Raw genomic sequence first — 27,733 nt, 5'->3', positions numbered from 1 at the left:
CTTTCTCTAAGGGCGGCGCTCATAGCAATACGGCAGTGACAATCATAGATATCTACCGGAGACCTATGGTAGTTATGCCAACCCATCGGTGACCCGCAATCACGTGACGGGGGTCACCGATAGGCGGATTTCCGGCTCGCTTGCCGAAAGTGCGTGTTAAATGCCGCTGTCAAGAGTTTGACAGTGGCATTTAACGGGTTAATAGCCGAGGGTGGATCGCGATTCCAACCGCGGCTGTTCTGGGCACATGTCAGCTGTTCAAAACAGCTGACGTGCTGGAAAAGAAGTGGGCTTACATCAAAAGGAGGTTGTCTGACATTGGCGTATTATTATGCCCAATGTCGGAAAGGGGTTAAGGACCAGGCAGATGTGCGGCAGCTTTGCACAACTCAGAGCCTGTGAGCACAAGCCTGGATTCTAATGCAGAAATTGTGTTCTCTCATTTCCAGATGGACAATTATAAGGATCTGTTGCAACTAAGACCGTTCTTTCTATTTCAACGGTAGCACCCTCTGGTCTGGGTGTCAGCTAATTTGCCAACAGATCACAAGTTGGATTCATTTGATATATGTTCTATAGGAGTGTATAAAATCATGGGTATTCATCGTGTATATAGTCCAGCCTGATGAAGGGGCTAGACCGTCTCCGAAACACGAAGCAACGATGAAAGCTTTTATACAATGACCCCAGTGGTACATCACCTCATCATCCATGGCAGCACTGAACCAAACCCCGATTTTTCTCCCTTCCTTGGATTTCTGCCTGGATGTCAGAGTCCAGCAGGTGGAGCAACAGAAAATCAGAATCGCCTCATTATTCCTCAGCGCTGTGCCTGCTCTGACACAACAGGCTCAGGTAAAAAACAACCCAAACTCTGTTTTTTCTTACTACGATCTGCACAAGGTACGCTTTCCTTTCTCTATCATGTACTCAGATGGACACTTCTATTATTTTTGCACCACCTCAGTTCTCTGCCCGTCATACATGTGACACTTACTGCGCAGGACAGAGTATTTTAGCTTTTTTGAATCTGACACTTGGAAACATTAAGAAACACTGAAATACACCAGTTTATAGAAGCATTTTTTAATTGACTCACCTTTCCAAAATATAGTATAAAAAAAAACAAACAAAAATATTCTTTACAATTTGTCCTTCAGGTCACGTCTGCTTCATTGGCGCAGGGATATTGGCAGAGGCTTGCTCCAGGAATGCCAGAGGCCCTTGTGGCATTTCGCTTGGCTTCTTAGGCGGACCATTAATCTCCTCTAGGACTTGCTGCCAGCTCCGTAGCTTAGCCAGGTGCTTCTGAATGAGCGCTTCCTTCCTCTGCAGCTCGCTCCTCAGTTCTGTCACATCCTATCAGGAGCAAATGTAGAAAAAAAAAAAGGCAATTTATATTGTAGCAAGGGTTTGATGATGGCAAACAGCAAACAATGCTTCCTGGCAGGAGGAGGTTTGCTATTATGTCTACCAGGGCTGTGGAGTCGGAGTCGTGGTCGGTGCTCATTTTGTTGGAGTCGGTATAAAATGGACCGACTCCGACTCCTAAAATATATAATAAATTGGGTACAGTAGTTCAATGCAGAATGTGCTGAATATTTTTTCATAGGAATTTGGGAAAGTTATGAAATGTCCTATAAATGGCTGTTCTATTCCTGATCTAAGGCTACATTCACACACAGCGTTTTTCCAGCGTTTTTTGAGGATACGTTTTTCAGTTGCAAAAGCAGATCAGCTTTTTAAAAAAACCGCATCACGAGCTCATAGATAATGTTTTCAATAGCAAAAGTAGATTAGAAATCTGCTCTATATATCCATTTATCCATATCACATCTGTACCAAAAAGAATGAAGGCTGGATAGCACACAGACTACACTCCTTTTTTTAGCACCAGTCAGGTACATCTCATAGCTGCCCAAAAGGACGCCCAGGACAGGCATTGCTCGTCTTCAGTAACATCAACTGATAGTTGGAATAAATAGACTGCATTCATCACCACATCTTCTTAAGATGCAGGCTTTATTTTCAAGTGTAGGGGTGTGAAGTATGAGGTTCTGCAGCAGCTGAGGTGTGCAGTATGAAATTCTGCGGAACAGTATGAGATTCTGCCTCCCCCCCTAGGTTTGATCCTGGCTACGCCCATAGTGTGAATGAAGCCTGAGGGTCTAGGGTTTCTCTTAGCCGAGATAAGTCATAGTGTGTGTGTTTATTATATATACACACACACACAGTACAGGCCAAAAGTTTGGACACACCTTCTCAATCAAAGCGTTTTCTTTATTTTCATGACTATGAAAATTGTAGATTCACTCTGAAGGCATCAAAACTATGAATTAACACATGTGGAATTATATAATTAACAAAAGAGTGTGAAACTACTGAAAATACTGTATGTCTTATTTTCTAGGTTCTTCAAAGTAGCCACCTTTTGCTTTGATTTCTGCTTTGCACACTCTTGGCATTCTCTTGATGAGCTACAAGAGGTAGTTACTGGAAAAGGTTTTCACTTCCCAGGTGTGCCCTGTCAGGTTTAAGAAGTTGGATTTCTTGCCTTATAAATGAGGTTGGGACCATCAGTTGTGTTGTGCAGAAGTCTGGTGGCTACACAGCTGATAGTCCTCCTGAATAGACTGCTAGAATTTGTATTATGGCAAGAAAAAAGCAGCTAAGTAAAGAAAAAGGAGTGGCCATCATTACTTTAAGAAATGAAGGTTAGCCAGTCCGAAAAATTGGGAAAACTTTGAAAGTGTCCCCAAGTGCATTGGCAAAAACCATTAAGCGCTACAAAGAAACTGGCTCACATGAGGACCGCCCCAGGAAAGGAAGACCAAGAGTCACCCCTGCTGCGGAGGATAAGTTCATCCGAGTCACCAGCCTCAGAAATCGCAGGTTAACAGCAGCTCAGATTAGAGACCAGGTCAATGCCACACAGAGTTCTAGCAGCAGACACATCTCTACAACAATTGTTAAGAGGAGACTTTGTGCAGCAGGCCTTCATGGTAAAATAGCTGCTAGGAAACCACTGCTAAGGACAGGCAACAAGCAGAAGAGACTTGTTTGGGCTAGAGAACACAAGGAATGGACATTAGACCAGTGGAAATCTGTGCTTTGGTCTGATGAGTCCAAATTTGAGATCTTTGGTTCCAACCACCGTGTCTTTGTGCGACGCAGAAAAGGTGAACGGATGGACTCTACATGCCTGGTTCCCACCGTGAAGCATGGAGGAGGAGGTGGTGTGATGGTGTGGGGGTGCTTTGCTGGTGACACTCTTGGGGATTTATTCAAAATTGAAGGCATACTGAACCAGCATGGCTACCACAGCATCTTGCAGCGGCATGCTATTCCATCCAGTTTGTGTTTAGTTGGACCATCATTTATTTTTCAACAGGACAACGGCCTCAAACACACCTCCAGGCTGTGTAAGGGCTATTTGACCAAGAAGGAGAGTGATGGGGTGCTACACCAGATGACCTGGCCTCCACAGTCACCAGACCTGAACCCAATCGAGATGGTTTGGGGTGAGTGAAGGAAAACGGGCCTACAAGTGCTAAGCATCTCTGGGAACTCCTTCAAGACTGTTGGAAGACCATTTCTGGTGACTACCACTTGAAGCTCATCAAGAGAATGCCAAGAGTGTGCAAAGCAGTAATCAAAGCAAAAGGTGGCTACTTTGAAGAATCTAGAATATAAGACATATTTTCAGTTCTTTCACACTTTATATAATTCCACATGTGTTAATTCATTGTTTTGATGCCTTCAGAATGAATCTACAATTTTCATAGTCATGAAAAGAAAACTCTGAATGAGGTGGTGTGTCCAAACGTTGGTCTGTACCGTATACATGTACATGTATACAGTGTATTACATATTTACAATTTATTACAGTTTTTTGTGTTCTAAAGTTGTATTCCAATAAATATTATGTTCTAAATATCTTGATTATTGGATCATAGAAATGATTAAATGTCTGATGTTCACATTGTACTACAATAAATTTTTCACTTAAATATAAGCAATATATGTGGGAGTCGGAGTCGTGGAGTCGGTGTAAGGGAAATTGAGGAGTCAGAGTCGCAGGTTTGGCTTACCGACTCCATAGCCCTGATGTCTACTATGGTTATATTTAAAGGGGTTTTCTAGGATCTAAAATACATGGCTACTTTCTTCTAGAAAGTGTCATATCTGTCAGCCAGGAATGTCTGGTACTCCAGCTCAGCTTCGTGGAAATTAACGTGGACAGCTGTTTCTGGAATAAAGCAGCCATGGTTTTCTAATCCTTCTGGACAATCCCTGTAGGATATCTCCATGAATAGCAGATTTGCATTTGATTCTTCTGCATCTTATCAGTATGTAACATGAGCTGTTTTGTTGAGAAATTGAAAAAGATTTCAGACTATGCGTTGCAGAAAGTGAAATCTACAATTCCACAACACGGATTAACGCGTCAATTTCTGCACAAAAATGATCAGCAACGTACAGTTTGGTCCATATATATTTGGACAGAGACAACATTTTTCCAATTTTGGTTCTAGACATTACCACAATGAATTTTAAACAAAACAATTCAGCTGCAGTTGAAGTTCAGACTTTCAGCTTTCATTTGAGGGTATCCACATTAAAATTGGATGAAGGGTTTAGGAGTTTCAGCTCCTTAACATGTGCCACCCTGTTTTTAAAGGGACCAAAAGTAATTGGACAATTGACTCCAAGGCTATTTCATGGACATTTGTGGGCAATCCCTTCATTATGTCATTCTCAATTAAGCAGATAAAAGGCCTGGAGTTGATTTGAGGTGTGGTGCTTGCATTTAGGATGTTTTGCTGTGAAGGAAACATGCGTCAAAGGAGCTCTCCATGCAGGTGAAACAAGCCATCCTTAAGCTGCAAAAACAGAAGAAACCCATCCGAGAAATTGCTACAACATTAGGAGTGGCAAAATCTACAGTTTGGTACATCCTGAGAAAGAAAGAAAGCACTGGTGAACTCATCAAAGCAAAAAGACCTGGGCGCCCACGGAAGACAACAGTGGTGGATGATCGCAGAATAGTCTCTATAGTGACGAGAAACCCCTTCACAACAGCCAACCAAGTGACCAACACTCTCCAGGAGGTAGGCGTATCAATATCCAAATCTACCATAAAGAGAAGACTGCATGAAAGTAAATACAGAGGGTTCACTGCACGGTGCAAGCTACTCATAAGCATCAAGGATAAAAAGGCTAGACTGGACTTTGCTAAAAAACATCTAAAAAAGCCAGCACAGTTCTGGAAGAACATTCTTTGGATAGATGAAACCAAGATCAACCTCTACCAGAATGATGGAAAGAGAAAAGTATGGCGAAGGCGTGGTACAGCTCATGATCCAAAGCATACCACATCATCTGTAAAACACGGCGGAGGCAGTGTGATGGCTTGGGCATGCATGGCTGCCAGTGGCACTGGGTCACTAGTGTTTATTGATGATGTGACACAGGACAGAAGCAGCCGAATGAATTCTGAGGTATTCAGAGCCATACTGTGTGCTCAGATCCAGCCAAATGCAGCCAAACTGATTGGTCGTCGTTTCATACTACAGATGGACAATGACCCAAAACATAAAGCCAAAGCAACCCAGGAGTTTATTAAAGCAAAGAAGTGGAATATTCTTGAATGTCCAAGTCAGTCACCTGATCTCAACCCAATTGAGCATGCATTTCACTTGTTAAAGACTAAACTTCAGACAGAAAGGCCCACAAACAAACAGCAACTGAAAACCACCGCAGTGAAGGCCTGGCAGAGCATCAAAAAGGAGGAAACACAGCGTCTGGTGATGTCCATGAGTTCAAGACTTCAGGCAGTCATTGCCAACAAAGCGTTTTCAACCAAGTACTAGAAATGAACATTTTATTTACAATTATTTAATCTGTCCAATTACTTTTCGTCCCTTTAAAAACAGGGTGGCACATGTTAAGGAGCTGAAACTCCTAAACCCTTCATCCAATTTTAATGTGGATACCCTCAAATGAAAGCTGAAAGTCTGAACTTCAACTGCATCTGAATTGTTTTGTTTAAAATTCATTGTGGTAATGTCTAGAACCAAAATTAGAAAAATGTTGTCTCTGTCCAAATATATATGGACCTAACTGTATAAATGAGATTTATCATGTCAGTTAGCTGGTACTGTATTACTTTCTGGATTTCCACATGCAAATCCACACGGGACATCAGCCACAAACATGCAAAGTGTGGACATAACCTTTAGTTCCCCCACAGCGCTCCATCAGCCTTACAATGGATACTATTGCCACCTGAGCGACCATGTTGTCTTACAGTAAGGTCTGTTAGGGTACACAGGTAGATAGATAACCCTCCAGGTAAAGTGATATACGGTTTTATTTCTTGGGCAGGGCTGGATGGGGCCGCACATGTCTTATATAGCGTGTTATGCCTGTAAGGCTAAGTGCACACGTACCGGAACTCTCGCGGAAATTACCGCGAGAATTCCGGAATTCCAGTCCACGGGAAAATCGCATTTTAAATTCCCGCGATTTTCCCGCGGAAAAACTAGCATTTTGCAAGCGTAATTAGCTTGCAAAGTGCTAGCGTTCTCCAAGCGATCTGTAGCATCGCTTGGAGAACTGATTGACAGGTTGGGCACACTCATCAAACATAGTGTTTGACAAGTGTGACCAACTTTTTACTACTGAGGCCGCCTATGCAGCATCAGTAGTAAAAGATAAAATGTAAAAAAAAAAATAAAAAATGGTGTTATTCTTACCCTCCGACGTCCCGCGCATCCGTTCCCAGTAATCCTTTGCGAAAATGCCCGCGATGACGTCAGTTCTCGCGGGATCGTGACGTCTCGCGGTTATTCGCGATGACGTCGCGCGAATGACAGCGAGACTTCGCGATCCCGCGAGAGCGGACGCCATCGTGGGCATTTTCGCAAAGGATTACTGGGAACGAGAGCGTGAAGAGAAGCGGGAAGACTGCGCGGGACGCCGGAAGGTAAGAATAACAATATTTTTTATTTTTAAATTCTATTTTTTACAGGACAGTCTCCTCTACTCTGGACCGTGGGTACCATCCGCAAATGCTCTGCTTACTTTCCGCATGGTGTGCACAGCCACATGCGGAAAGTAAACGGAACAATGCATTCCTATGGGTGCGGGATCGCCGCGATTCCGCAAATTAATGAGCATGCTGCGGTTTTTACCACGAAGCGATTCCGCCGCGGTAAAAACCACAGCATTAGTACAGCATTGCGGAATCCCATAGGAATGCATGGGATGCTTATTTTTCGCGTTTTCGCGGCAAAATCGAGCGGTTAAAACCGCCGCGGAAACGCGAAAACAACGCCACGTGTGAACTCAGACTTAGTGGCACAACTCCCTTATTGCAGCCCTGTACATACAAGTGTGGCGGTGAATGGGGCTGCAGCTTTGGCCCTTTCATAGCACTAATCAGTACGGGCCCTAAGGACAGGTCATGAATGTTTAAAGGGAATCTGTCAGCAGAGAATTACTATTCTGATGTGGCAAACAGTCCCGTGCAGTTTCCCACCTGCTTGTTTTCCCCCATCTTCACCCCCTCTATTTTGATTGACAGCTCTGGCTTTATAAAGTCAGTAAAAGGGCGCTGATAAAAGTGAAAACAAGTATGTGAAAAGGTGCACTGAACTGTTTGGCCACACCAATGGTGCACCAAGCGCCTGTTCATGGTTGGAACAGTCTTCAGCGCCAACAGTCTCTTTTTGAGCAATCATTCAGATGGCAGACATTCCAGCCGCCTCTCTCATACACAAGAGGCGCGCGTCCCGCGTTTTCTATGAGGGAGCCATCGCCTGGCACGTCTGGCTGCAGATTATCTCAGGGAGACAATGCGATCGGCAGGCCAAAAATCAGACCTTCCATTTCATTATGCCCCCCCAACAAACTGTCAGAGGAATTCCAGACACAGACTGTGGGACAATCCTGGAGATATCAGTGGGCTCAGCTGACATTAATCAAATGTGTATGGGGTTTAAGTCCTGGAGACCTCTTTGAGATAAGCCAGTTTGCTATGGAGACATCATCCTTAGGAGTAGTGAGGAGATGACATGGTCCTCACAGTAGGATATTCACCTCCTTAATAACCTGCTCCGGCTTCTGGACAGACAGCTGTAATCTCTTCTGTAGGAAGAAACATTCTGTTTGTCTGGCCACATCCAGGAACTTCTGAATACACTGTTCAACACCTGAGGAGGAGAGAAGAAGACCGGGAACGTTTCAGACTGGTGCTACCACATAACAGACGCAGCATGGACCCCTGGGCTGGGGCTGTAGACAGACATTTGCAGTAAAGCGCTTTCAAAACATTTCAGCAGTAAGGGGACCGTCTGCTACGTCTCTGTGCCTATCTGGAATAACGGACACTTTCAGAAAAAAAAAAAAAAAAAAGTATAAATGGAGCTCACATGAGTTTATGGTGATTTATCTAAACTCTCACACAAATGCAGTCACATTTCCACGCTCCTGGCATTTATTCCCTCCTTGTATTACGTCCAGTACGCTGTAATCTCCCCACCATCGAGTACAGGCCGTCACACATCATAAACCTCTCATTTCCACTGATCCCACATCTCTCCTCAGCCTCCATGTCTCTTAATGGATTGTGTTTCTCAAGCTGGGCAGCAGACTGAACAGTTTCAGTACCGGAGCTGTGTTATGTGAGTAATTACTTTTTAACTATAAGAAATGTCTGTGTGGTGGAAGAGGAATCATTGGATCTGTAGTTCTTCACATACAGTGAGGGAAAAAAAGTATTTAGTCAGCCACCAATTGTGCAAGTTCTCCCACTTAAAAAGATGAGAGAGGCCTGTAATTGACATCATAGGTAGACCACAACTATGAGAGTCAAAATGAGAAAACAAATCCAATTACGATTTCAGTAATTCTTCACAAGGTTGGCGACACTGTTGGTGGTATGTTGGCCCATTCCTCCATGCAGATCTCCTCTAGAGCAGTGATGTTTTGGGCCTGTTGCTTGGCAACACAGACTTTCAAATCCCTCCAAAAGTTTTCTATGAGGTTGAGACCTGGATACTGACTAGGCCACTCCAGGACCTTCATGTGCTTCTTACGAAGCCACACCTTCGTTGCCCTGGTGGTGTGTGTTGGGATCATTATGCTGAAAGACCCATCCACGTTTCATCTGCAATGCCCTTGCTGATGGTAGGAGATTTGCACTCAAAGTCTCACGATACATGGGCCCCATTCATTCTTTCGTGTACACGGATCAGTCGTCCTGGTCCCTTGGCAGAGAAACAGCCCCAAAGCATGATGTTGCCATCCCCATGCTTCACAGTAGGTATGGTGTTCTTAGAATGCGGAGTTGCATACAGTCTCCTCCAAACACGACTAGTTTTGTTTCTACCAAACAGTTCTACTTTGGTTTCATCAGACCATATGACATTCTCCCAATACTCTTCTGGATAAACCAAATGCTCTTTAACAAACTTCAGACGGCCCCGGACATGTACTGGCTTAAGCAGGGGGACACGTCTGGCACTGGAGGATCTCAGTCCCTGGCGGTATAGTGTGTTACTGAAAGTAGCCTTTGTTACGGCAGTCCCATTTCTATGCAGGTCATTCACTAGGTCCCCCCTTGTGGTTCTGGGACTTTTGCTCACCGTTCTTGTGATCATTTTGACCCCATGGTGTGACATCTTGCGTGGAGCCCCAGATCGAGGGAGATCATCAGTGGTCTTTTATGACTTCCATTTTCTTATTATTGCTCCCACAGTTAATTTCATCACACCAAGCTGCTTGCCTATTGCAGATTCAGTCTTCCCAGCCTGGTGCAGGGCTACAATTGTGTTTCTGGTGTCCTTCGACAGCTCTTTGGTCTTCACCATAGTGGAGTTTGGAGTGTGACTGTTTGAGGTTGTGGACAGGTGACTTTTATACTGATAAGTTCAAACAGGTGCCATTACTACAGGTAATGAGTTGAGGACAGAGGAGCCTCTTAAAGAAGAAGTTACAGGTCTATGAGAGCCAGAAATCTTGCATGTTTTTAGATGACCAAATACTTATTTTCCTCCTTAATTTGAAAAATAATTCTTGCCAAATCAGACAAAGTGATTTTCTGGATTTGTTTTCTCATTTTGACTCTCATAGTTGTGGTCTACCTATTATGTCAATTACAGGCCTCTCATCATTTTAAGTGGGAGAACTTGAACAATTGGTGGCTGACTAAATACTTTTTTCCCCACTATGTAATTTAGACAACAAAAGCCAAAGCAGCATCAAAAAAGGTAATAATGAGTAATAACGACCTCTGAGCCATGGTGCCATCACCTGGTTTGTATGGAGAGCTATTTGGATAAATTTGGTAAAAGAAGTAAAATCCCTATAAACGACAGAGACTCAGCATCTCGGCGTATGTTACCTGTGCGGATCTCCTCCTGGTCTGTGCCGTTCACATAGTCCTGGCTCACGAGAGAAGCAAAGCAAGCCTGTAATAGAGAGGAAAACGAATTACATCTACAATGGATTATACCATTTCTGAGGCGGCCATGTTACAGCATTGCCCCGACTAGAAGTCCTTCTCTGTGGAGCAAGTGTGAGTGACAGCTGCCATCTCCAACAAGCTGCGGAAAACCATGAAACTGACAGTGGGCAGGAACATGGCTGCCCTGCAAGCACCCAGAAGAGGACGGGACATGTCTGATCTCCATGCACGGCCGGGCAGTCAGGGAAGGATTGGGGTGAAACACCCCTAAAGTAGAAACATTGTAGTAAGGGATGCTGTGTATAGCTCAGGGCGCACAGACCAGACGTTGTCCCAATGCGCCGAGTACTGGAAACACTAACAATTTCTTCCGTATTTCAGTGATTTCCAGCTGTTACAAAACTACAACTCCCAGCACGCCCTAACACATTATTAATATACATTTATATAGCACCATTTATTCCAAGGCACTTTACATGTGAAATGAGAAATATAGACAAGTATAATAAACATTTGTAAGACAAGGGACACACAAGTACATAAGGAGAGGGGACCCTGCCCGCGATGGCTCACAGTCTACAGGGATGGGTGAGGATACAGTAGGAGAGGGTAGAGCAGGTCGTGCTGGTTGTGTGTCGGAACAGGTGGATCTTCAGGTTCTTCTTGAAGGTTTCCGTTGTTGGTGAGAGTCTGATGTGTTGCGGCAGAGCGTTACAGAGTATGGGGGAAGCACAGGAGAAGTCTTGTATGTGGTTGTGGTGGGAAAGAGATACGGGGGGAGTAGAGGAGGAGATCTTGAGATGATCGAAGGTTGCGTGCGATTAGGTACCGGGAGACCATGTGACAGATGTATGGGGGAGACAGGTTGTGGGTGGCTTTGTATGTTATGGTTAGGGTTTTGAACTGGAGCCTCTGGGCAATAGGAAGCTATTGAAGGGCCTGGCATAGGGGGGAGGCTGGGGAATAACGGGGAGACAGGTGGATTAGTCGGGCAGCAGAGTGCAGGATGGATTGGAGTGGTGCCAGAGTGCTGGAGGGGAGGCCAGAGAGTAGGGGGTTGCAGTAGTCGAGGCAGGAGATAAGGGCATGCACTAGTGTTTTTGTGGTTTCATGGTTGAGGAATGCGCGGATCCGGGAAATAATTGAGTTTGAGGCGGCATGAGGAGGTAAGGGCTTAGATATGTGGTTTGAAAGAGAGGGCAGAGTTGAGGAAGACCCCAAGGCACAGAGCATGCGGGACTGGGGAAAGCGAGCAGCCATTGACAATGATGGATAGGTCTGGTGTAGGAGTAGAGTGAGATGGGGGAAAGATGATGAATTCTGTTTTGTCCATGTTCACTTTGAGAAAGCGAGCAGAAAAGAAGGCTGAAACAGCAGACAGACATTGTGGGATTTTGGTCAGTAAGGAGGTGAGGTCAGGTCAGGTCCAGATAGGTAGATCTGCGTGTCATTGGCGTACAGGTGATACTGCAAACCGTGGGATTCTATGAGCTGTCCCAGGCTGAAGGTGTAGATGGAGAAGAGTAGGGGTCCTAGAACTGAGCCTTGAACACCAACAGACAGGGGGCGCGGTGAGGAGGTGGTGTGTGAGAGGGAGACACTAAATGTTCGGTCTGTTAGGTATGATGAGATCCAGGATAGGGCCAAGCCTGTGATGCCAAGAGATGAGAGAATTTGTAGCAGGAGAGAGTGGTCCACGGTGTCAAAGGAGAAAGACAGGTCCGGGAGAAGGAGGACAGAGTAGTGTCGCTTGCTCTTGGCGGTTAGTAGGTCCTTGGTGACTTTAGTTAGGGCAGTTTCAGTTGAGTGATGTGGTCGGAAGCCAGATTGTAACCGATCACATAGGGAACAGGAGGAGAGGTGGGAGGACAGTTCAAGATATACATGCTGTTCCAGTAGTTTTGAGGCATAAGGGAGAAGAGATATCGGGCGATAGTTAGACACAGAGGATGGGTCGAGGGAGGGCTTTTTGAGGATGGGTGTGATTGAGGCATGTTTAAAGGATAATAATCTTTATTTTTATATAGCGCTAACATATTACGCAGCGCTTTACAGTTTGTACACATTAAGAGGGAAAGACACCATTTGTAAGTGAAAGGTTGAAGAGGTGTGTTAGAGTTGGGATGAAGACTGTGGCAAGGTTAGGGATGAGGTGGGACGGGAGTGGGTCAAGCGTACAAGTGGTGAGGTGTGATCTTGACCAGGGGCGGACACTGACAGCTTGGGGCCCCTGTGCAAGAAATGTGTCTGGGCCCCCCTCCTTTTATGGCGTCAAAGCTACGTGTGTATATAGCCACACACACACATACATGTATATATATTACATAATCTCCTTTATTATGTATATTGCTGTCCCTTACAGTGTGCCCTCTCGTTATGTACAGTACGGTCCCTTGCATTTTGAATTATATAGAGCCCTGTTTTTTATTACTTACCGTCCTGTCTTGTTAGCTGTATAATGCAATGATGGCTGATGGAGCATGGGAAAGCTTCTTTTCTAATGGATTTGCTGATGGACTGGTAGCCTGGTCACCGGCTCCTCGATCAGCAGTCATTTTATATCTAAAAAGAGAGGGGACTATGTAATAAAAGAGGGCAAGAATACACTATGTAAGAGACAGCACTGTACATAACAGCAGAGGAAGGTATATAATAAGGGACGGCACCATATATAACTAGAGAGGATGGTACGTAATAAGGGACGGTGTTATACATAATAAAAGAGGAAACTATGTAACTAAGGATGATGTTATACAGAATTAGTGAGTACACTATATAATTAGGGACTGTGTTAGACATAGTAAGTAATAATAATAATGTCTTCCTCCACCTCCCCCTGTTCCTAAGGCAATTATAAGTCCCCCTTCCTCCCATCCCAATCCCCCACACGCCTCATTGTTCTCCTCCCCTCACATCTCATTATTGTCCTCTCCCCCAAGCCATCATTGCCCTCTTCACCACCTCCATCATTTTCTTCTCCCCCACCACTATTTTGGCTTTCTCCCCCACCACTCCCATCATTGCCCATTCCACCACCTCCACCTCCCCCATTCATTGCCCTTTCCACCACCATCATTGCATTCTCCCCCACCACCCCATCATCATTTCATTTTTCCCCACCATCCCATAATTGCCCTCTCCCCATCACGGCCTTCTCCCCATCACCCCATCATATCATTGCCCCTCGGGCCCGGAGAAACCGGCCAAATTGCCCTCCTCATTAGCCGCCTTGCAGGGCCCCCTGGAGGCTCTGGGCCCCTGTGCAGTTGCACAGGTTGAACCGGCGGTATGTCCGCCCATGATTTTGACAGGAGGGTGGAGAGCTGATCTTCACATGCAGAGAGTTGTGATTTCCTAACAGGTTAGACACCATAGATGTAAATTGGCTGCACTTACATGTAAGTGCCCTGTTTCTCCTCCTGGAGAGCGACATGCCAGGGTAAGGAGGCTTATAGGCCATACAATGCTCCTCTGGGAAATTAAATATGCAAATTGTCTCTTCAGAGAGTAAGAGGACTTGAACTCTAGCGCCATCTACTGGAAGTAGCGATCCTAAAATTAAGTATCGACCCTTTAACGAGCCTTGCCATATGACTTTGGATAAAAGTCAAACCAAAATCTCAACTTGCAGACGTGTTTTGAGATATTACCCCTCCTCAGTGCAAAGCATGAGATCTAATTTTGCTGTATGGAGAGGCCTCTGACTGAGGTCTAAAGGGTGGCATCTCTCTTTGTGGAGAGTGACATACCTCCCAGGAGCATTGTATGGCCTTTAAGTCTCCTTACACTGGCATTCTAGACATGTCACTCTAAACATGGAGATTGTTACCCCGTAGACCCAAGTCAGATGCCTCTCATACACCAAATCAGATCTCATGCTTTGCACTGAGGAGGAGTTACACCTTCCAAACATGTGTCAGCAAACAGATTCTGGTTTGGCTTTTATCCTAAGTCAGTAACCGATCTCAGACTGCGCCAACTTGTGTGATGGAAAAAGTCTCTGTGTGGCCGCACCCAGCATCACCCTAACAAACCACTGGAAACCATTAGGACACGTTCACACAATACTTTCTTGAGTGGAAACAAGTCCAACAACTATGTTTTCAGAGAAATCTGATTTCTTCTCCTCCTGGACTGATCACTTTAAAAATAATCAATTCTTGGTTAAAATCGGAATTCATTGTTACATTAATGAGACGGAAGACAGTTGGTGCCGATAAGATTCTATGTAGATGAGGGAGGAGGAGCTAAAGGCAGAGCTCCTCCCCCCTCCTCTCTACAGTGAACTGTCTTCTCCTGTCTCAGTAATGGGATTTTGAGAATAAGAAAGAAGCAGATTTCTCTGATGTATTACAACGTGTCTAATCTTCATGTGTCCTATCAATTCATGACATAGAAATGAAAACAGCAGCTACTGTAAAAGGAAAACCCTCATCATATGAACAGCACAGAGGATTTCCCATAGAAATTAATAGGAAGTTTTCCAATTGTTTTTCACTCAGTGTGAACATACCTTAGGGTGCCTTCACATTGCGTCTATCCCCCCGGTCAGCGGCGCTGTCGATGGTTACTTCACCGTCCCCCACAAAACAGGATTCGGACATATTCGCCAACAGGGCCATAGACTACAATGGTGCTGACAGAGCGAGCATGGGCTCGAACGTCCATCATTTTCGGGCGTGTACACCTACTAGACACAGTCTCCTCTGTCCGAGCGGCCGCCTCCAGTAGTCACATACACCTGAAAATGACGCACGTCAGAGCCCACGCTCGCCCTGTCACCACCATTATAGTCTATGGCCCCGTCAGCTCATGCGTCCGAAACCCGTTTTTCGGGGAGGTTCGGACATAAGCCCCAACAGGGACAAGGAACGGTGACAGAGCGAAATGTGAGCACACCCTTAGAACAGAGGGAATGCTGGTTATTGTGGTGCATAGACCCCGGTGTTCCCGACATGGCGGCCTGCAGACCCCTCCATCTAACTCCCCGGTAATACACCGGAGCCGCCGTTACAGAAGTCAGCGGGGTCTGCCATAGAGGAGGCAAAATACAAATCATCTCTTCCCTCAGACCAAGATGTTAGGTATACAGCTCCAGAGCCAGGGGGGGGGGGCTGCAGTGCTCCAGAGCTGGGCTGCAATGCTCCAGAGCTGCTGTGGGGGGGCTGCAGTGCTCCAGAGCTGGGGGGGGGGGGGGGCTGCGGTGCTCCAGAGCTGGGGGGGGGGGGGGGGCGCTGCAGAGCCGGGCTGCAATGCTCCAGAGCTGCTGTGGGGGGGCTGCAGTGCTCCAGAGCTGCTGGGGGGGGGGGGTAGGGGGCTGCAGTGCTCCAGAGCTGCGGGGGGGGGGGGGGGGCTGCAGTGCTCCAGAGCTGCTGGGGGGGGGGGCTGCAGTGCTCCAGAGCTGTTGGGGGGGGGTGCTGCAGTGCTCCAGAGCTGCTGTGGGGGGGCTGCAGTGCTCCAGAGCTCGGGGGGGGGGGGGCTGTAGTGCTCCAGAGCTGCTGGGGGGGGGGGGGGGGCTGCAGTGCTCCAGAGCTGCTGTGGGGGGGGCTGCAGTGCTCCAGAGCTGGGGGAGAGAAGAACCAGTGTCCTGTGTGCATGCTGGGACTTGTAGTGAGGCTGCAGACTACTAATATACACCTGTCCCTCCTCCATCATCTGCAGTGCAGACTGTGCAGCTGCTGTGGAACTACAACTCCCAGCATGTTGACGTCATCAGGGAATGCTGGGAGTTGTAGTCGGACGGCCCCAGTTTCCAGTCTGCACGTTCCTACCTCGAACGAGGACTCCAGCTCGTCCACCAGGGTGCTGTTGGTGTTCTTCGCCCCGGGAGGAGTGGACATCAGGCCAGGCCCTGCTCCAGGCTGCATGGGCGGCGGAGGCCCGGGAGGCTGCCCGGAGAACATCCCCCTGAGAGAAGACGCCATGAGAGAGAAGACGCCATGAGACAGAAGAACAGAACAGGGCTACTGACGTCACCGGACGTCTTCCTGCACAACCACTACTGGCATGCGCCCTACGCCGCCATCATTGATTTGGTAACTGATTTTTTTTAATGCTTTATTTTCGGAAGAGAATGTGCTTCCCATCAACAAAGTATGTCCGGAGCTGGGAATCGCCACACAGCGGCAAAGCGTGGAATAACAGCTACAGCCGTGTTTTTTTTTTAGCCACCAGATGGCGCCATAGCACAGGGAAACGAGAGCAGGGCCCGAGCGGCTCAGACTGGTGGGGAGTCATGGATACAGGGCTGGACCGTCCCGGCCTGCACTTGTGCGCATGAGCAGAAGATGACAGTCACTGCTCTACAGTCATAGATGTAACAGCCAGAACTTTTTTCCTTTCCTTTTTTTAGGGGTCAAAGAACCAGACTGGAGTCTATATTCTACAGTTGTGATAAGATACATATCACGTCGCCATTTTCCTGTAGAGTTCTCATTTTTCGGGGGCTGAGGGTTATTCTTTGCCCCCAGGGGTTTTTATTGATGCCACTTTCCAATGTTGCAGCGACCAAAAAACCCCATAATCCTGGCGGTTTGGTTCTTATCTCGTTCCGCTGCTTTCTGAGCGGATTAGTTTCTATTTTCATACATCGTATTTTTACGAATTATTATTATTTATATAGCACCATTGGTTCCATGGTGCTGTGCATGAGAAGGGCTGACATACAGATCACAGATGTCACTGACAGTAACAATGACGGACTGATCCAGAGGGAATGCAGCAATAGGGAGAAGTGGGGAGATCCGAACTTCTGTGGTTCCCCCATATTTTTACCCCCAAGGGTGGTTTGCTCGTTCATGACCGGCCAATATTTACAATTCTGACCACTGTCCCTTTATGAGGCCATAACTCTGGAACGCTTCCATGGATCCCGGTGATTCTGACATTGTTTTCTCGTGACATATTGTACTTCATGTCAGTGGTAAAATTTCATTCATATAACTTGTATTTATTTGTGAAAAAAACGGAAATTTGGCGAAAATTTTGAAAATTTCACAATTTTCCAACTTTGAATTTTTATGCCCTTAAATCACAGAGACACAGCACACAAAAAACTTACTAAGTAACATTTCCCACATGTTTACTTTACATCAGCACAATTTGGGAGCAGCAAATTTTTTTTTGTTAGGAAGTTATAAGGGTTAAAAGTTGACCAGCGATTTCTCCTTTTTACAACACCATTTTATTTTTACGGACCACATCACATTTGAAGCCACTTTGAGGGGTCTATATGATAGAAAATACCCAAAAGTGACACCATTCTAAAAACTGCACCCCTCACGGTGCTCAAAACCACATTCAAGAAGTTTATTAACCCTTCAAGTGCTTCACAGGAAGTTTTGGAATGTTCAAAAAAATGAACATTTACATTTTTTCACAAAAAAAATTACTTCAAATCCAATTTATTTTTTTTTACCAACGGTAAGACGAGAAACTGGACCCCAAAATGTGTTGTGCAATTTGTCCTGAGTACGGTGATACCTCATATGTGGGGGGGAACCACTGTTTTGGCGCATGGCAGAGCTCGGAAGGGAAGGAGCGCCGTTTTAGGCCATGTGCACACGGTGCGGATTCTGCTGCGGATCCGCAGCGTTTCTGGTCCTGTTGGTCCGCAGCAGATTTAGCTGCGTTGTACAGTACCATTGCTTTCAATGGTAAACTGGAAACCGCTGTGCACATGCTGCGGATTTTTCCGCGCGGTTTTGCTGCAGTTTACAATCCGCAGCATGTCAATTCTTTTCATCCATTATGAGGTGTAAAACCGCAGATAAACCACAGGACTTTAATCCTGCAGATTTTTCTGCAGTTTTCACTACAAAATCCACAGAGGCAAAAAACTCCGTGTGCACATAGTCTTACTTTTCAATGCAAAGTTGGCTGGAATAGAGATCGGACGCCATGTCACGTTTGGAGAGCCCCTAATGTGCCTAAACAGTGGAAACCCCCACAAGTGACCCCATTTTGGAAACTAGACCCCTTACGGAACTTATCTAGATGTGGGGTGAGCACTCTGAACCCCCAAGTGCTTCACACACATTTATAACGTAGAGCCATAAAAATGTAAAAATCATTTTTTCCACAAAAATGATCTTTTCGACCCCAATTTTTTATTTTCCCAAGGGTAACAGAAGAATTTGGGCCACAAGAATTATTGTGCAATGTGTCCTGAGTACGCTGATACCCCATATGTGGGGGTAAACCACTGTTTGGGCGCATGGCAGAGCTAAGAAGGGAAGCAGCGCCAGATTTTACTGTTATGGTTTGCAGGTGCCATGACTCACTGGGAGAGCCCATGAGGTGCCAAAACAGCAGAACCCCCCATAAGTGACCCCATTTTATGACTTACACCTCTCAGTGAATTCATCTAGGGGTGCAGTGATCATATTGACACCATGGGTATGTCACAGAATTTTATACCATTGGACAGCCATGCGAAGAGACTCAGGAGGAACGGAGCGCTATTTGCCTATTCAAGTGAATGGCTCTGTGCACATGTCAGTGTGTTCCACAGACCATGTGTCCATGGGCAAAACATGCTGACATGTCCGTTTTTCAATGTCGTCGCTGGCCACAAAACATCCATCACGCATAGCACACATGGATGTCATCCATGCGACACGCATCGGCGCCGGGGAAGAAGCATTACAGCAAGTGCTGTTCCCCGGCGCCGGGTGCTGATTATAGCTCTCATCAGTCTCCCCTTCTTGTGCTGATCGCCCGCAGAGCAGGGGAGAATGACAAGATCAGCATCCGGCGCCGGGGAACAGTGCTTACTGTAACGCTTCTTCCCTGGCGCCCGTCCATGTGGTACTGATGCTGCACACGCATGCCACACGTGTGCCGTAAGTATTACACACATGGACACTGACATCTCCGGTACCGGAAATATCAGGAAGTGTGAAAGAGGCGTTATAGCGGGTTTTTATGTTTGGCAGCTGTCACACACTAAAAGACGCTTTTTATTGCAAAAAAATAATTTTTGCATCACCACATTTCGAGAGCTATGATTGTTCCATGTTTTGGCCCACAGAGTCATGTGGGGTCTTGTTTTTTGCGGGACCATTTTTTGGCACATGACGTTTTTTGAGAGACAGAATGAGCAAAAGCCAGCAATTCATGAATTTCTTTTTTTTTGGGGGGGGGGGGGGCGTTTACACCGTTCCACGTGTGGTAAAATTGATAAAGCAGTTTTATTCTTTGGGTCAGTGCGATTACAGCAATACCTCATTTATATCATTTTTTGTGTTTTGGTGCTTTTATACAATAAAAACTTTTATATAAAAAATTATTATTTTTGCATTGCTTTATTCTGAGAGCTATCACTTTTATTTTTCAGGTGATGGAGCTATATGGCGGCTTATTTTTTTTTGTGGGACAAGATGACGTTTTCAGCGGTACCATGTTTATTTATATCCGTCTTTTTGATCGCGTGTTATTACACTTTGTTTGGCAGTATGATGATAAAGCATTGTTTTTTGCTTATTTTTTTACTGGGTTCACTAAAGGGGTCAACTAGTGAGACAGTTTTATAGGAGAGGTCATTACAGACACAGCGATACCAAATATGTGTACTTTATTGTTTAGATTTTTTTAATTCAAATATTTATTTAGTGATAGAATATTGATTTTTTTTATTTTTTAAATATTTTTACAATTATAGAATATAGATTTTTTAAAAATATTTTTACAGTTATTTAAACTTTTTTTTTACTTCATTCTATCTCTTACATGTTGTCCCACCATGGGACAATCATTTTTTGCAGGCTGATCGCTTAGACTATAGCATGCAGATGAAGATCTGCATGCTATAGAAGCTGTCAGCGCTGCACTTTCTGCACACTGACCTGAGAGACTTCCTGATCATGCACTGCGCATGACAGGAAGTTTCTCAGCTCTGGTACCCGGGTGTTGTCGGATTGCCATAGCAGCGATCGTCACGCCGCGGGGGTCTCCGATCCAAAGGCAGAGGGGCTGTCAGCCCTCTGCTTGCTCCCAGGATGCTGTGATCGCATTCGATCACAGTATTCCGGGGGATAAAGTGCCGGGAGCGGTCTGTGACCAGTGGTGTGGGGGGGCCCACCAGCCCAGGGAAAATTGCCCCATTATAATCCGCCACCATAGCGCCACGCCCCCATGTATCAACCCTTTCCTCCCCCTCCTAGACCCACCGGCCACCGCAGCGCCAGCCCCTCACTGATAAATCCCTGCTCTGTGCGCACACGACCTGTGATGAGGTCACAGGAGGGGAGGAGTCAGGGGTTTCAGTAGAGGCCCCTGATCATGTGACCCCCTGACTCCTCCCCTCCTGTGACTTCATCACAGGTCCTGTGCACACAGCCATCATTGTATTGTATGCGGGACTCTGCTGTGCTGGTTGTCATGGTGCTGGATGAGGAAAGTATGTGTGGGGTCAGGAGGGGTTTACAGGATGGATGTAGCTGCGTGTGTGTGCGAGGTGTACGGAGCAGACCCGCGAATGTGCGAGGTGTACGGAGCGGAGCCGTGTGTGTACGAGGTGTATGGAGCGGAGCCGTGTGTGTACGAGGTGTATGGAGCGGAGCCGTGTGTGTACGAAGTGTACGGAGCGGAGCCGTGTGTGTACGAAGTGTACGGAGCGGAGCCGTGTGTGTACGAGGTGTACGGAGCGGAGCCGTGTGTGTACGAGGTGTACGGAGCGGAGCCGTGTGTGTACGAGGTGTACGGAGCGGAGCCGTGTGTGTACGAGGTGTACGGAGCGGAGCCGTGTGTGTACGAAGTGTACGGAGCGGAGCCGTGTGTGTACGAAGTGTACGGAGCGGAGCCGTGTGTGTACGAAGTGTACGGAGCGGAGCCGTGTGTGTACGAAGTGTACGGAGCGAAGCCGTGTGTGTACGAAGTGTACGGAGCGGAGCCGTGTGTGTACGAAGTGTACGGAGCGGAGCCGTGTGTGTACGAGGTGTACGGAGCGGAGCCGTGTGTGTACGAGGTGTGCGGAGCGGAGCCGCGCGCGATGTATGGAGCAGAGCTGCGCACGCGAGAGGTGTACGGAGGGGAGCCGCGCGTGTACGAGGCGTACAGAGCTGAGCCCTGTGTTTACAGAGCTGAGCTGCACGTGTGCAAGGTGTACGGAGCGGAGCCGCGTGTGTGTACGAGGTGTACGGAGCGGAGCCGCATGTGTGTACGAGGTGTACGGAGCGGAGCCGTGTGTGTGTACGAGGTGTACGGAGCGAAGCCGCATGTGTACCAGGTGTACGGAGAGGAGCCGCGTGTGTACGAGGTGTACGGAACGGATCCCTGTGTGTACAAAGTGTACAGACCTGAGCCATGTGTTTACGGAGCGGAGCCATGTGTGTATGAGGTGTATGGAGCAAAGCCGCATGTGTACAAGGTTTACAGAGCAGAGCCATGTGTGTACAAGGTGTACAGAGTGTGGCCGTGTGTGTATAAGGTGTACGGAGCAGAGCCGCATGTGCACGAGGTTTACGATGTGTGTACTGAATGGAGCTGTGTGTGCGAGGTGTACGGAGCGAAGCCGTGTGTACGAGGCATACAAAGCGGAACAGTGTGTGAATGAGGTGTGCGGAGCCATGTGTGTACAAGGTGTATGATGGGGAGCATTCATACCTCCCAACCGTACCAGATTTTGAGAGTCTGCCCCACTGCCCCGACCTGGAGCTTACTTTTCCCGTGGACACAGGAGTATATGGCGGAGCCCCAAGGAGCACTTGAAAACTCGCACATGACATTCTATCGGAAGTGACGTGATGGAAAATGACCAGAGGAGATTGTGACGGAACCATGGAGGCTCTTCAGGGAATGCTTCAGATCATCACCATGTCCTCCTTTGAGAGCGCGGACAGCGGGATCGCCTTGGACTCGGGGATGTCGGCCATGTGAGTGGATCATGATATGTCCTGCACCAGGAGGCTCAGGTGGGCACTACAATGTGAGCTGGTATAGTATCTTTATAGAATCTTTCTTTCCCCTCTTTCCTTGTCTTTTTCTTTCTTTCTTTCTCTGTTCTTTCACTTTCTGTTCTTTCTTTCCCCTCTCTTTCTCCCTCTCTGTTCTTTCTTTCTTTTTTTCTCTCGTTATTCTTTCTTTCACCTTTCTCTTTCTTTCTTTCTCTCTTTGTTCCTTCTTTCCCCTCTTTCTCTCTCCCTTGCTGTTCTTTCTTTCCCCTCTTTCTTTCTCTTTCTTTTTTTCTCTCTGTTCTTTTTTTCTATCCCCTTTCTTTCTCTGTTCTTTTTTCCTTTCTCTCTGTTCTTTTTTTGTTTCTCTCTGTTCTTTCTTTCTCTTCCTCAGTACCAGTCAATGTGCCCACAGTACCAGCCACTGTGCCCTCAGTACCAGTCAGTGTGATCAGCAGTGCTAAATGGGTGTGGTTTCGGCGTGGACATGGGTGTGACTAGTTGTGAAATGCGTGTGGTCGGGCGGCCGGTAGCCAATCATCATAGTGGAAGGCATCTGTTTCCATCAACTTTGTTATATGTGGGCAGTGGGCACCTCTAGTAAGGTGGGCACAAGATGGCGGGTTCTTGTCACCTGTGCCTCACACAAGTTACTATGAGATGTAAATGACCAGAGGAGATTGTGACGGAACCATGGAGGCTCTTCAGGGAATGCTTCAGATCATCACCATGTCCTCCTTTGAGAGCGCGGACAGCGGGATCGCCTTGGACTCGGGGATGTCGGCCATGTGAGTGGATCATGATATGTCCTGCACCAGGAGGCTCAGGTGGGCACTACAATGTGAGCTGGTATAGTATCTTTATAGAATCTTTCTTTCCCCTCTTTCCTTGTCTTTTTCTTTCTTTCTTTCTCTGTTCTTTCTTTCTTTCACTTTCTGTTCTTTCTTTCCCCTCTCTTTCTCCCTCTCTGTTCTTTCTTTCCCCTTTCTTTCTTTTTTTCTCTCGTTATTCTTTCTTTCACCTTTCTCTTTCTTTCTCTTTGTTCCTTCTTTCCCCTTTCTTTCTCTCTCCCTCGCTGTTCTTTCTTTCCCCTCTTTCTTTCTCTTTCTTTTTTTCTCTCTGTTCTTTTTTTCTATCCCCTCTTTCTTTCTCTGTTCTTTTTTCCTTTCTCTCTGTTCTTTTTTTGTTTCTCTGTTCTTTCTTTCTCTCTTTTCCTCAGTACCAGTCAATGTGCCCACAGTACCAGCCACTGTGCCCTCAGTACCAGTCAGTGTGATCAGCAGTGCTAAATGGGTGTGGTTGGGGCGTGGACATGGGTGTGACTAGTTGTGAAATGGGTGTGGTCGGGCGGCCGGTAGCCAATCATCATAGTGGAAGGCATCTGTTTCCATCAACTTTGTTATATGTGGGCACCTCTAGTAAGGTGGGCACGAGATGGCGGGTTCTTGTCACCTGTGCCTCACACAAGTTACTATGAGATGTATTTTATTCCTGCTATATTTCTTGGCATACTGAAATGTTTTGACCAGTTGGAAGTTGTACAACCTGAGGATTGTGCATGTGTGCACTGCCCGCATGTAGTAATATGTGTCTGTGTGTATATATATATATACTTACTCCGACCCCTATATAAACCCTGCCCCTCCAACCGCCGTCCACTTTCCCATGCTCCTGTTCCAATCCTGGGGTCTTTTTTGGTCCCCCTTGGTCCTCCACATGCTGAACATCTGGGACATGACTAACATTGCGCAATGTGCGCTTGTTCGTCGCCAGATGCAGCGTCGTGTTCAGTGTGTGAGGAGACGGCGACTTGTCTGTGGCGTTAACCCCTCTGCTGCCATGCTGGACACAGCCTGTGACGAGGAGCGTCTCTTCCTGTGTATCCGGCCACAGGCTGCACATCGGAGGCTGCTTCTTCTATCTGGGGAAGTTCATGAAGCAGAAGCCTCTGTGTGACTCATGTGAAGTAACTTGTCTGGCAGGTCATGGGTCCAGGTCAGCAGGTGATTGCAGGCTATTAGCTGGTTTCGATGTTAGGTACAGGTGAGTCAGGACTAGATGTTGGGTGGAAGCCTTCCACTATTTGTAAGACCTCGTACACACGCTGAGTATTTGATGAGTTTTTACCTCAGTATTTATAAGGCCTCGTGCACACGCTGAGTATTTGGTGAGTTTTTCACTCAGTATTTGTAAGGCCTCATGGACACACTGAGCATTTGGGGTTTTTTACCTCAGTATTTGTGAGGCCTCGTGCACACGTTGCGTATTTGCAGAGTTTTTTTACCTCAGTATTTAACCCCTTCACGCCACGTATGCGTCATGAAAACTAGTGACTTCCCGACCCCGTCACATGACCGGAGGGCCTATGGAGTCTGAACAGCCCGGGGCCCTGGCTACCCTTAATCCACCCCTGTGCATCAGCATTGCTGTGTGTAGCAGAGATCACAGTCTTCTATGAAAGCCAGCCATAAGCCGATGCTCACAGTAGGATCGTAATGGCAGGTGCAGAGGTCTTCTGCCGACCCCCGGCTGTCACGACAATCCAATTGCGCCCCACGATCACGTGTCGGGTGCATTGATGGTCAAGATGCAATGACGCACTTCTGGCCGGCACGTGTTAAATCCCACCGTTAGTAATGGACAGCGAGATGTAACCAGATAACAGCCACGGGCAGAGCACCACTACACTCAAGGCTGTTAAAGGCACATGGTGACTGATTAAATCTGCCATCATGTGCGGGGAAAAGTTGTGGGTCGGTGTGCAAGCCCGCATCAAAGACAGGCACAAACTTTGACGTAAATGTACGTCAAAGGTCATGAAGGGGTAAATGATCCAGCAGCTCTCAGGAGATTAATTTTCTCCCTATATCTGAATGTTCAATAAGGCGGACAGGGAACATTATATTGCTATTAAAGGGCAGATTATTCTTCTAGCACCATTACGTCCATGACACCTTACATGTTAAAAGAGTGTAAAAAAAAAAAAGTACAATAATCATGAATACAAGTCATCGACTGGTACAGGAGGAGAGATAGGACCCTGCCCGTGAGGGATCACTGTTTACAAGGGATGTGTGAGGCTACAATAGGGAGGGTAGAGCTGTTTGTGCAGCAGTATGATGGAACAAGGGTTACTGCAGGTTGTCTGAAGAGGTGAGTCTTTAGGTTTCTTATGAAGGTTCCCATGGTGGGTGAGAATAGATGTTGGGAGACTAACTCACAGCTGTATGGAGGAGACAGGTTGTGGATGGCTTTGTATGCCATGATTGTGGTTTTGAACTGGAGTCTCTGGTCAATCAATGAGGAGCCAGTGAAGGGATTGACAGGGAGAAGAGGTGGGGGAATAGGTGTATTAGTCGGGCAGCAGAGTTTAGGATAGTATTGAGGGATGCAAGTGTGTTAGAAGGGAGGTCACACAGCAGGAGATTGTAGTCTTTGAGATGGGAGATGATGGGGGCATGCACTATTGTTTTTGCAGATTCCTGAACCAAGAATGCATGAATCCAGGAAATATTTTTGAGTTGGAATTGGCAAGAAGTGGAAAGGGCTTGGATATGTTGTTTGAAAGAGAGATGAGAGTCAAGGATAACCCCAAGGCAGCGAGCAAGTGAGATTAGGGAGAGTGAACAGGCGTTGACTTTGATGGCCAGGTCGGTTGGGAGGCGGGTTGAGAGAGATGGGGGAAAGGTGACAAATTCTATTTTGTTCATGTTAAGTTTTAGAAATTTAGCTAAGAAGAAAGATGAAATAGACAGATGTTGGGATTCTGGTAAGCAAGAAGGTGACATCAGGTCCAAAGAGGTAGATCTGTGTGTCATCAGCATAGAGGTGATACTGAAAACCAAAGGTGTAGATTGAGAAGAGCAGGGGTCCTAGAACTGAACCTTTGGGGACATCTATAGATAGGGGGTGATGAGGTGGTGTGCAAGAGGGAGACAATGTCCGGTCTGTTAGGTATGACAAGATCCAAGATAGGGCCAAGTCTGTGATGCCAAGAGATGAGCGAATCTGTAGTAAGGGGGAGTGGTCCACTGTGTCGAAGGCAGAGGACAGGTCTAGGAGGAGGACAGTCGTGTCCCTTGGCTTAGGCAGTTAGTAGGTCATTGGTGACCTTAGTCAGGGCAGTTTCAGTGGAGTGATGCAGCTGGAAGCCAGATTATAAGTGGTCAAAGAGGGAGCAGGAAGAGAGGTGGGAGGACAGTTCAAGATGGACGTGTTGTTCCAGTAGTTTTGAGGCATAGGGGAGAAGTGATATGAGTCGATAGCTAGATACAGAGGATGGGTCAAGGGTGGGCGTGATCAAGGTACATATAAAGCATAAGGGGGAAGACCCCAGTTGTTAGTGAGAGGTTGAAGAGGTGGGATGAAGACTGGTGAGGTTTAGTATGAGGTGGGACAGGATCAGTCAAGTGCACAGGTGGCGAGATGTGATCTGGAGAGTAGAGAGGAAAGTTGGTCTTCTATAATGGCAGAGACACTGGTTTTGGAGGAGGAGGGCTGAGTTATGAGGAAGGGCTGTAGGCCTGAGCTTTCTCAGATGTTAATTTTCTGCTTGAAGAATTAAGCAAAGTCTGCAGCTGATATGAGAGGAGAGAGAGGGGGTGCTGGGGGATGGAAGAGACAACTGAAACTACTGAATAGCTGATTAGGGTTGCGAGACAGGGAGGATATAAGATATGAGAAGCAGATTTGTTTTGCTGCAGTGAGTGTGGACTTGAAGGTGGCGTTTTCCAAGGAGACAGGTCCCCATTAACTATACAAAAGGAATCTACTGAGAACAAATGCCAGGAAGATCCCTTCCACTAATATATTCAGTAAATCTACATCAGGAGAAAACAGCATCCTGAGTGAGAAACTCCACAACTGCTTTGCAGCGTGACCAGGAGCTGAGCAGATTGATATATAGAAGATTCAGGGAAACCCGTGACTTAATCATTTACACTTTGCGGCCCAGCTCCATACACATATGACTTGCACAGTACATGTACGGCAGATAGTAAAATATACCCAGCTCATGATGAATTGAACCCTTTAAGTCTTTCAACTTGTGGTTTTTGCTGACTTTGTTGCACTAGATTCATCAAAATGGCACATGAGACTCGAGTTTTGAGCATAACCTCAAGCTGTCTTTTTCCTAACTGGTTCTGCGAGTGCTTAAATGGGAAAAGTTGCAGCCAAATAACTGATATATTCACTCCAGGGAGGACTAGAAGAGTAGAATTGTGCCAAATTTTGCAACTTTTTTTTTTTTAAATAGTCGCATTTAATGAATCTGTTTAATTCATCTGGAAAGTCACACTGACATAAAAATCAGAAACCGCTTGGAGGAAAAAAAAAAAGTACAAATAGTTTGATTAATTTGTCACGTCCA

General features: G+C 46.5%; 1 protein-coding gene and 1 long non-coding RNA gene across 3 annotated transcripts; one reads left to right on the top strand and one right to left on the bottom strand.

Moving 5' to 3' along the window:
* Positions 1-1,070: 1,070 nt before the first annotated feature.
* LOC141088510 (mediator of RNA polymerase II transcription subunit 28-like) lies at positions 1,071-16,545 on the bottom strand. Of its 2 annotated transcripts, XM_073574636.1 has the most exons (4): positions 16,243-16,545; positions 10,409-10,475; positions 8,104-8,216; positions 1,071-1,359 (listed from the first exon to the last, which is right to left on the bottom strand). In XM_073574636.1, exons 1-4 carry the CDS (start codon positions 16,393-16,395, stop codon positions 1,162-1,164), a joined length of 531 nt encoding a protein of 176 aa, XP_073430737.1. In that variant the 5' UTR covers positions 16,396-16,545; the 3' UTR covers positions 1,071-1,161. The 2 variants fall into 2 exon arrangements, 1 of the variants encoding a protein (XP_073430737.1); XR_012231964.1 differs by lacking the exons at positions 1,071-1,359; positions 8,104-8,216 and adding an exon at positions 12,907-13,033 and having other exon boundaries at positions 10,407-10,475; positions 16,243-16,380.
* Positions 16,413-19,954, top strand: LOC141088511 (uncharacterized). Its single transcript, XR_012231965.1, has 2 exons — positions 16,413-16,506; positions 19,809-19,954. It is a non-coding gene; the product is annotated as an uncharacterized lncRNA (long non-coding RNA).
* Positions 19,955-27,733: the final 7,779 nt, after the last annotated feature.

This window comes from Dendrobates tinctorius, unplaced genomic scaffold (genome assembly GCF_039654945.1).
Source record: "Dendrobates tinctorius isolate UK_male_01 unplaced genomic scaffold, ASM3965494v1 ptg000039l, whole genome shotgun sequence".
Taxonomy (NCBI): Eukaryota; Metazoa; Chordata; class Amphibia; order Anura; family Dendrobatidae; genus Dendrobates; species Dendrobates tinctorius.
The sequence above is the reverse complement of the archived record's forward strand: the minus strand, read 5'-3'. Positions and strand labels throughout refer to the sequence as shown.